Here is a 10,583-nt window from a genome sequence, read left to right as displayed (position 1 = left end):
ACCACTCACACAGTTATAACACACACAGTTATAATAAGCATATTCAGTCTTGTGCATGTCTAAACCCAATAACAACCATAATAACAACAATATAACAATAACAATAAGAATAATAATAACAATATAATAATAATAATAATAATAATAGTAATAATAATAATAGAGTATTAGAATAATTCGTCAAACCTATTTTCATGTATACTCCGTCCAGAAACATGTATATTTTTGAGGTGTACGTACACCCCAAGTGTGTATCCGTCGACGTCTTTGAGTGTACATAAGGAAGGAGGTGTTTGCATTATTATATTGAATATATTTATTCTGAGCGTTCTCCAAAGAGACGAAGAAGACTGACGAATATATTGATAATGTCCAAGTAAATCATAACAGCAGCAACAATATAATCATCCTCTTCAAGGCGTACAGCACCTCTGCGTATAATAAGTTGTGTATCAATAACTAAATAAAAAGAAAAGAGTAAAAGAGAGAGAAATGAATAGAGTGCTTGAGCCCATGTCCCTAGAAAGAAAGACAATATCCCTAGAAGTAATAGATTTAAGCTTAATATAAATACTATACCTACACAAGACGTAAAGTCATGCTTCGATTGACAAGCAAACAAAGATAAACCTACACAAATTAACACTGCACCTCCTAATGCAAAAGCAACAGAAGAGACAGTATAAAATGCAGAAAGAACACCAACTAACATAGCTTCAGATACAGTAAACAACAACAATAATAAATAATTATAAGGATATACAAACCGCGCTCTCGAACACATCAACACTAACGAAGTCACTATCATACAAACTGCAAACACAACGCACACACACACACAAACCCTAAACCCTAAACCCTAAACCTCCACATTATACCCCAAGCCTTCCCGCCTACACTTATCCCTAACCCTAAACCCTAAACCCTAAGCCCCAGTCACGTTTTGAATACACGCCAGACAATGATATGCATACATGCCTTTCTATAGAATACCAAACCCTAAACCCTAAACCCTAAACCCTACATATATATATATATATTATATTATAGATATTTGTATGAATATATTTACTTGATGAAAGAGCAACGACGGGGCCGCTGCTGTGCTTAGCCCAGGCGACTCCACCAGGAACAAAGAGAAGAAGAGCCGTTACGACAGTGGTGAGAAGCAGCTGGAGCGCTATGATTCCATACACCTTCCTGCACAGTCACAAACCCTAAACCCTAAACCCTAAACCCTAAACCCTCGGGAAAAAGGTCTTGGAGTGGTTTGCAGCGAACTTTGTGTGTCTTATCTTCTGCTGTGACTACTTTATCTACTGTATTGTTTTAATTATCTGATTATTATTCATTTTAATTGCTGCTCTTCGCTTGATCATACCTAATGAAACCCTGACGTATTTCCTTGCGGAAATCAGCTTCTTCAGTTGCAGCCTTGCGGCCTCCTTCGAGGCTGTAGTAGTCTACGGTGTCCGTCATTTTGATATTGAATAAAAGAAAAGAAAAAAGAAGATATTCAGGTGTACAGACACCTCAATGAAACAGTTATAGAAGAAACTGCTTGAACAGCGCACAATGCACAACAAGATTGCGGCGAGCGATCTGAGGTGTACGTACACCTCAAATAGAAGCAGCAAAAATAGAAGAGTATGTACTTTAAGAGAATAAGATATTATTCTTGAATATTTTTCAATAAATCTTCCGAAAATAAGAAGAAAACAAACTCAGAGTACCCGTCTGCCTTCATACAGCCACCAGCCAGGCAGCTGTAGGCGCCCCAACAGCGTAGCTCGCTGAGTGTATGTTGTGATTAAGACTAAATCTAAGAATTTTTCCTTGATTTTGGATTTTAATTTCTTTTAATTTGCAATATTAATCATCTTCTTCACCTCAACAATTCATCTAAGCCTAAGCTGCTGCCGGGGCTGCTGCAGCGGCCGCAGTTGGGGCGTCTGTACAACACAGCAGCCGCCATGCATGTCTCTAGGGTTTAGGGTTTAGGGTTTAGGGTTTAGTGTAAGTAAACGTTATTTTCACTGCCTTGAATGTGTTTTCTTCTCCTGCATTCTCTCCATTTCCAATCAACAAGTCAAAATGATGGTGCGCGTTCAGCTGCTACCTCTAAACCCTAAACCCTAAACCCTAAACCCAGCCCCATGGTGTACAGGCACTAAACCTCCCTCTTCTTTTCAAGAAGTGTTGAGGAAATAATATACATCTAAGTCTCCTCCTCAAGACATGCGGTTTCCCTGGGGGCTCATGGGAGCTATGTGGGGTTTGGCTCCGAAGACTTGGTGCAGCCGAGGGTTTAGGGTTTAGGGTCTAAGGGTTTAGGGTTTAGGGTTTCGGTCTAGGGGGGTATATTCCCATCAAGCTGTGACTCTCTTTGATCGGTATTTCTTTATATTTCGTCTCCAACTTTTGAGGGTGCTGCGCGTCTCCATAAACGCCTAAGAGTTTCTCGAGGGTTTAGGGTTTAGGGTTTAGGGTTTAGGGTTTGTGTGTGCCTCAGCAAGGGGAGGTTGGGCCTGCTGTTCTAAAGCAGGGGGCTCAGGAGGATAAGGGAGATACTGCTCGCCTGGTGAGCAGTCTGAGAGTGTTTAGGGTTTAGGGTTTAGGCTTTAGGGTTGATCTCGTGAACTTCTCTTGAAGCATTTACTCACAACTAGGTGTTTAGCTAGCTAGCTAGCTAGCTAGCTAGCTAGCTGTTTTCTTTCCTATGTGTGTCTCTCTGTTTGTCGTTTTACGTGTATTCCCTATTCATTTACTCTATCCTTTATTAGGGTTTAGGGTTTAGGGTTTAGGGTTTACTGCTATATTTGTGATATATATGTTTTACACATATGTATATATTTATTTACTTAGATGTTTTTAAGCTTTTCTTTATTTATTAGCACCTGCACATTTCTCTGTTGTTTAAATAGTATTTATTATTATTTAATAAATATTAATTCAAAGAAAGACATTTGTTTAGTTCACCAACACATTTATTATTTATCTGTTTATTATCTCTCAATGTATTTATTATTTATTTATTTGTATTTATTTGTTAGACATTTATTTATTAATGGTTTATATATTAATATTTTTAAGTATGCAGTATTTATTTCTCGCTTTCTTCGCTTATTTATTATATGTTTAATATATATATATATATACATATATGTATAAGCTATTATATACATATATATATATATGTGTATATATTTTCATATATAGGATTATATATTATCATTATAATTACTCATTATATGTTTATTTTTATATTTATTCATTATGTGTTTATTATTTTAATTATACTTTATATAATTATTATTTACATGCATATTATTAAATATTACATATTATTATTATTATATATTATTATTATTATATATTATTATTATTATATATTATTATTATATATTATTATTATATATTATTATTATTATTTTTATTATTATTCTCTATATGTCTATTAGTATAGTTATCCATTATTTGTTTATCTGCTTATATTTTTATTATTTGCTGTCTATACTTCTGGCGTATTTCTACATTATTTATTAATAATATAATTAATTGATTATTTTAATTAACTAAATAATTAATTATTTTAATTAATTAATTAAATAATTAATTAATTGTTGGGTCGCGATGTATTTATATACCCCCCAAATAAAATTAATTTAATTAATAACTAAAATTAACTATTTAAATAAATAGATTAATTAATTAATTAATTTAATTAATTAATTAATTAAATTAATTAAATTAATTTATTTAATTTATTTATTTATTTTCAGCAATACTTTGTAGGGGCGATAGCAGTAGGGGATGTGGTGCAGGCGACTTAGATTATATTATCTAATTAATTTAACTACTTAATTTAATTAAATAATTAAACTAATTAATTTAATTAATTAATTAAAGTAATTAAATTAATAAATAAATTTATTTATTATTCTCAGCAATACTTTGTAGGAGCGATAGCAGTAGTCGCCTTAGTGAAGGCGACGTAGTATAATTAACTAAAGAAACTGATAAAACAAATTAATTAAATAAACAAACAAATTAATATATATATATATATTTGTTTATTGTTCTCAGCAATACTTTGTAGGAGCAATAGCAGTAGGCGACTTAGTGAAGGCTACGTTAGGCCCCAAAGGATTAGACAAAGTGCTGCAGCCGATGCAGATGGAAGCAGCAAGAAGAGAGGGCCCCACAGTTACTAATGACGGCGCTACTATCTTAAAATCCGTCTGGCTTGATAACCCTGCTGCTAAGATCCTTGCAGGTTTGCAATTAGGGTTTAGGGTTTAGGGTTTAGGGTTTAGTGGGGTAGGGTTTAGGGGGAGTCTGGCTTGATAACCCTGCTGCTAAGATCCTTGCAGGCTTGCAGTTAGGGTTTAGGGTTTAGGGGTTTAGGGTTTAGGGTTTAGGGTTTAGGGTTGATTACGGGTTCATCTTTCTCTGCCACGCAAACCGCTTCGCTTTGTTGTGGTGCTGCTTCCTCTCACGCCTCCCCTTCTGCTGCTGTTGCTGCTGCTGCTGCTGCTGCTGCTGCTGCTGCTGCAGATTTGGCGCTGCAGCAAGATATGGTGTGCGGCGACGGCACTACGGGCGTCGTGGTGTTAGCAGCAGAATTGCTGCGGGAGGCAGAGCAGCTGGTAGAGAAGAATATACATCCTCAGGTTAGGGTTTAGGGTTTAGGGTTTAGGGTTTTTTAGGTGTGTTGGTTTGCAGTTAGTTTGGGTTGCCGCTCCTTCACCCCGTAAACCCTAAACCCTAAACCCTCGGTGTTTTGCGTGTGTGGGGCTTTAGACAATCATCAGCGGCTACAGAAAAGCAGCAGCAGCAGCAAGGAAGCAACTTGCTGCAGTTGCATTTGGTGTAGAGTCTGAAGACAGCCTACGATCTGCTTTACTTAATGTGGCTCGCACAACTCTCTCCTCAAAGCTTCTTCCCTCAGACAAGGTAAACCCTAAACCCTAAACCCTGAACCCTAAACCCTAAACCCTAAGGACATCGTTAAACCCTAAACCCTCGCATTTTAACACCCGAATCCCTCAATTCAAACCCTAGATGCACACCGCTTGGTGCGGCGGCTTTCGTAGGGTTTGAGAATTACCAGATACCTCGAGAGGGTTTAGGGTTTAGGGTTTAGGGTTTAGGCTTGGTGGGCGTTCTGATTGAGGGTTTGCGATTCGTTGAGTAGGGTTTTTGTGTGCATGCGTATCTCGGCGCGGAGTTTTCTGTGGCGGGTTTAGGGTTTAGGGTTTAGGGTTTAGGGTTTGTGTTCAGGAGCACTTTGCTCAGATCGCAGTAGACGCAATATTGCGTTTACGTGAAAATGCTGCATCTTTGGATTTAATACATATTATTAAAAAGCCAGGGGGTTGTTTGAAGGACTCCTATTTAGATGAGGGTTTTCTTCTTGAAAAGAAAATCGGTAGGGTTTAGGGTTTAGGGTTTAGGGTTTAGGGTTTAGGAAGTAGTTATGCATGCATTTGCATGCATTTATTTATTTATAAACTGCTGCTGTTGGATTTGCAGGTGTGGGGCAGCCCAAGGTGAAGGAAAACTGCAAGGTAAGATGACACCCACACTGAGGGGTTTAGGGTTTAGGGTTTAGGGTTTAGGGTTTAGTGGGGTTTAGGGTTTAGTGGGATTTACGTATGAAAGGATTGCATTATGGGCATCTCTTTAGGCGCTAAGGCTTTGGCTGCAGATCTGGGGTTTAGGGTTTAGGGTTTAGGGTTTAGGGTTTAGGGTTTAGGGTTTAGGGTTTAGGGTTTGGGGTGTATGCATGCAGGTGATGGTGGCAAACACCCCAATGGACACCGACAAAATTAAAATATTTGGTGCGAGGGTTAAAGTCGACTCCTTCGAAGCTGTGCATCAGCTAGAGCTCGCAGAGAAGGAGAAAATGAAGCAAAAGGTAGGGTTTAGGGTTTATTAGGGTTTATTAGGGTTTATTAGGGTTTATTAGGGTTTTTTAGGGTTTATTAGGGTTTATTAGGGTTTATGATTGTTCATTAGGGTGTATTATGGTGCATGATTGCTTATTAGAGTGTATTAGGGTTTGTAATTGTTTATCTGTGTTTACTAGGATTTATTAGGGTGTATGATTGTTTATAAGGGTTTATGATGGTTTATCGGGGTTTATTAGGATTTATTAGGGTTTATTAGGGTTTATTATAATTTATGATTGTTGATGATTGTTGATATGCTTATTGAATATTAGGGTTTAGGGTTTAGGGTTTAGGGTTTAGGGTTTGTGAGTGTCTATGGTGTATATACAGGTGGATAAGATTTTGGCGTATAACTGCGACGTCTTTATAAACCGTCAGCTGATTTATAATTACCCCGACCAATTATTTAAAGCTGCCGGAGTTGCAGCAATTGGAGCACTCAGACTTCGACGGCATGGAACGCTTGGCTGCTGCACTCGGTGCAGAGATACTCTCTACATTTGATAAACCCTCACAGGTACGGATCAGGGTTTAGGGTTTAGGGTTTAGGGTTTAGGGTTTAGGGTTTATGGGGGTGTAGAAGGGTTTCTGGGGGATGCGTGCGCTTTTTTTCGGGGGGTTTGGGGTTAGTCGCACTTGCTACGGCTTCGTAGGGTTTATGAGGGTTTATGAGGGTTTATTAGGGTTTATTAGGGTTTATTAGGGTTTATTAGGGTTTATTGGGGTTTATTAGGGTTTATGAGGGTTCATTAGGGTTTAGCAGGGTTTAGTAGGGTTTATTAGGGTTTATTAGGGTTTATTAGGGTTTATTTGGGTGTTTAGGTATGCTGAGATTTGTTTGGATTTATTAGGGGGGTTTGTTTAGGGTTTGTTAGGGTGTATTGCGGTTTAAGGGTTTAGGGGTTTAGGGGCTTAGGGTTTAGGGTTTAGGGTTTAGGGTTTGTGTTCAGGAGCCACTTGGCTTTTGTGCGAAGATGGAGGAGGTTGTGATTGGAGATGACACCGCCATCCGATTCTCAGGCTGCAAAGCAGGTGTGCTGCTGTTGCTGCTGCTGCTGCTGCTGCTGCTGCTGTTGCTGCTGCTGCTGCTGCTGCTGCTGATGCTGATGCTGCTGCTGCTGGTATTGTTTGCTGCTGCATTTGTTGTTATGCTGTATCTGGTAGTTGTTTGATGCTGCTGGTGTTTTTTTATCTGTATTAATCTTCCTGCATGCATGCATGCATGCAAATGACTAGAATTAGGGTTTAGGGTTTAGGGTTTAGGGTTTAGGGTTTGTGCTTCAGGAGGCGCATGCACAGTTGTGGTGCGGGGTAGCAGCGAGCAGGGTGTAGATGAAGCAGAAAGGTCTCTGCATGATGCCCTGGCAATATTGTCTCAGTTGGTGCTGCAGGAGCAGCAGCAGCGGAAGCAGCAGCGGCAAGCAGCAGCAGCAGCAGCCTCAGGTATAGCTGCTGCAGCAGAAGAACTTAGTGAAGGTATTCTGTCTTCAAAAGAGCAGCAGCTGCTGCTGGTCTGCGGCGGAGGTGCAGCAGAGATGGCGATGGAGGCTGCTGTCTCACAGCTTGCACACACCATACCTGGAAAGGAGGCGAGACAATAAACCCTAAACCCTAAACCCTAAACCCTAGCCATCTCGACAAATCCTAAACCCTAAACCCTACTCGAAGTCGCATCGCCATTCATCTTAGATGCAAAAATGCAGCCAAATCAAACATTATTTAGGGCGTAGAAACTCAAGGCGAGGGTTTAGGGTTTAGGGTTTAGGGTTTAGGGTTTAGGGTTTTGTGCAGAGTTTGGCCGTGGAGAGTTACGCGCGAGCCCTCCGCCAGATCCCCACCATCATTCTCGACAACGCTGGTGAGGGTTTGCCTAGGCTTTATGCTTAGGGTTTAGGGTTTAGGGTTTAGGGTTTTGGGGTGTATATGCAGTGACGAGCGTAGCGCAGTGTGCATGCTTGGCCTTAAGGGTTTTTCTTTTTATGCCTTCTTCATCGATTGACGAGGATTTAGGGTTTAGAGTTTTAGGGTTTAGGGTTTATATTTTTAGGGTTTTGGGTGTAGGACATAAGGTTTTAGGGTTTTAGGTTTATGCTTATAGGGTTTAGGGTTTAGGGTTTAGGGTTTAGGGTTTAGGGTTTTGGGGTGTATGTACAGGTTTGGACAGCGCTGAGATTGTTTCGGAGTTGCGAGCGCAGCACCACGCAGGCAAACATACGATGGGTGTTTGCGTTGAGGGTGCTGGAGGGACGGTAGACGTTAAACAGAAAGGGGTTGTAGAAGCCTTCAAAAGCAAACTCTCGCAGCTCTGCTTCGCTACAGAAGCAGCAGAAATGGTACGGTTTAGGGTTTAGGGTTTAGGGGTTTTAGGGTTTAGGGGTTTTAGGGTTTAGGGGTTTTAGGGTTTAGGGTTTAGGGTTTAGGGTTTAGGGTTTTTCAGTTTAGGATTTTAGGGTTTTACGGTTTTACGGTTTTAGGGTTTAGAGTTTTAGGGTTTTAGGGTTTAGGGTTTAGGGTTTAGGGTCTAGGGTTTAATGCACTGGGCGTAGGCTTTGGGTTTTATTGTATAGGGATTGAGGCTTAGTTCGTTGGAGTCTAGGGTTTAGGGTTTAGGGTTTTAGGGTTTAGGGTCTAGGGTTTAGGGTTTGCGTCTCAGATTATTCGGGTGGACGACATTATTCGATGTGCGCCGCGAGAAAGGTCGGGAATGTAAAAGCGGTGCAAATATGTCAAAGGGTTTAGGGTTTAGGGTTTAGGGTTTAGGGTTTGGGGTTTAGGGTTTGGGGTTTGAATTGAATTTGGCGTTTTAAAGACAGAGAAGTTTAAGACGGATAAAATTAATAAAATATCGGGAACAGAGACAAACAGTAAAAGGAGACTACATAAAAAATAAATAAATAAATATAAATAAAAATAAATAGAGATAGAGGCAAAGATAGACAAAGACACAAACAAAGACAAACAAACAAAGAGAAGTGCAGAAACAAATAGATAAATAAATAAATAAATAAATAAATAAATAAATAAATAAATAAATAAATAGAGGCAAACAAAGACAAAGAAAACAAACAGAAAGAGATAGAGACAGACAAACAAAAACAAACAAACAAAAAGAGAGACAGACAAACAAAAACAAACAAAAACAAACAAAAGGAGAGGCAACAACAAAGAAAAACAAACAAAGATAGATAAACATTATTTATTTAAACAACGAGACAAAAATAATGAAGAGAATAAAAGTGCAGACAGACAAACAAAAACAAACAAAAGACAGAAATGCAGCAAATAGCAACAAAGAATAACAAGATTAAAACTAACAACGGCAAACAACAAACGAGAGTTTTCAATAGATGTATATATATATATATATGTGTATATATATATATATATATATATACATATGTATATATATGTAGGTATGTATATACTTATATACATGCATATGTATATATAATATATATATATATATATATATATGAATATATATATATATATATATATTATATAAACATCTATGTATTTCTATATGTAGCCATATATACCTGTATATGAATATACATATATATATATATATGTATATATATATATATAATTGATATCTGTATATATTTATAAATGCAAATATATGCACGGGAGACAAACGAGGAGACACCGTAAAACGCAACGCCTTCCTTTTTTGTTTTTTTGTTTTGTTGTTTTTGGACTGAGTGCCGCTGTGTGTATACACAAAATATTCAATAAAAGACAGCTTAATTCATTATCTAAAGACGGAGAGTGTATATAGAAGAGAGAGAAGAGGATGAAGAAACAGAAGAGAGAGTTAGGCCTATCGATTGTTTACGTGGTGCTGCATTTAACAGAGACGATGAAGAGCTTGGCGGCTGTCTTTGTTTGTCTTAACTTCTCTACTTTACTATTACTAATACTGTTACTACAGCTGTATGATGAAGTTTGCTGCCGCTGCCTTTCTTCTTTTTTTTAGATTATTCTGTGCGTGTGGGGTGTACAGACACCTCCGTTGTTTTAACTTTCTTTAAACCCTAAACCCTAAACCACAAAACAGAGGCATTAGGAGAAGGCTGAGGGTTGTTGCTGCATATAGCTGCTATATCTCTGTTTTTTTTACTCGTTTTTCTTTGGTTTGGATATATTTTTTCTTGAAACAAATAAATATTTCAATACTTCAAGAAGAAACAAAAAGATAAGCAAATATATGAAGGGCTGACCAGTGGTTTTCAGGTGTACAGACACAGCAGCCGACGACCGCCGACCGCTCACAGATTGAGGCCTCCATAATTAAAGTTTTAGCCAGTGTATTTATTATTAAAATACATAAATTTATTTTATCTTTAATTAATTTTAATTATTTTTAAATAAATTCCTTCTTGAAAGCACCAAAAACACCCATACAGCGATTGGTGCTGCTGCCGAGCCTTTGAAGGCCGGCGAGCTGAGGTGTATAGGCAGCTCAGTCTATGGAAACCTTTAATTATTCTTTTCTTTTAAGCACACCTATACGCATTTCAAACAAATAAAACATTTAAATATAATATTACTACCTTGAACAGCAGCAGCAGCGCAGCAGCAGCGACAGCAGCAACAGCATCGGCATGCTGCTGCCGCCCCCCCGCC

The 10,583-nt window shown here is 38.4% G+C and overlaps 2 protein-coding genes across 2 annotated transcripts; one reads left to right on the top strand and one right to left on the bottom strand.

The window, feature by feature from the left end:
- Positions 1 to 573: 573 nt before the first annotated feature.
- On the bottom strand, positions 574 to 1,479 carry EAH_00013350 (hypothetical protein, conserved; the record flags this gene model as incomplete). The annotated part of the gene is made up of 5 exons (XM_013394487.1): positions 574 to 579; positions 768 to 813; positions 961 to 982; positions 1,073 to 1,200; positions 1,382 to 1,479. The coding sequence occupies 5 exons, from the start codon at positions 1,477 to 1,479 to the stop codon at positions 574 to 576; spliced, it is 300 nt and encodes a 99-aa protein (XP_013249941.1).
- Positions 1,480 to 2,094: 615 nt separating this feature from the next.
- Positions 2,095 to 8,664, top strand: EAH_00013340 (TCP-1/cpn60 family chaperonin, putative; the record flags this gene model as incomplete). Its single annotated transcript, XM_013394486.1, has 13 exons — positions 2,095 to 2,100; positions 2,513 to 2,581; positions 4,087 to 4,276; positions 4,558 to 4,673; positions 5,284 to 5,431; positions 5,536 to 5,570; positions 5,795 to 5,920; positions 6,285 to 6,314; positions 6,905 to 6,986; positions 7,239 to 7,465; positions 7,746 to 7,812; positions 8,109 to 8,287; positions 8,608 to 8,664. The coding sequence occupies 13 exons, from the start codon at positions 2,095 to 2,097 to the stop codon at positions 8,662 to 8,664; spliced, it is 1,332 nt and encodes a 443-aa protein (XP_013249940.1).
- Between the last annotated feature and the right edge of the window lie 1,919 nt (positions 8,665 to 10,583).

The sequence above is a fragment of the Eimeria acervulina genome, genomic scaffold (assembly GCF_000499425.1).
Source record: "Eimeria acervulina Houghton genomic scaffold, Eah_scaff76, whole genome shotgun sequence".
In the NCBI taxonomy this organism is placed as follows: Eukaryota; Apicomplexa; class Conoidasida; order Eucoccidiorida; family Eimeriidae; genus Eimeria; species Eimeria acervulina.
This window is presented reverse-complemented; position numbering and strand designations above follow the sequence as displayed.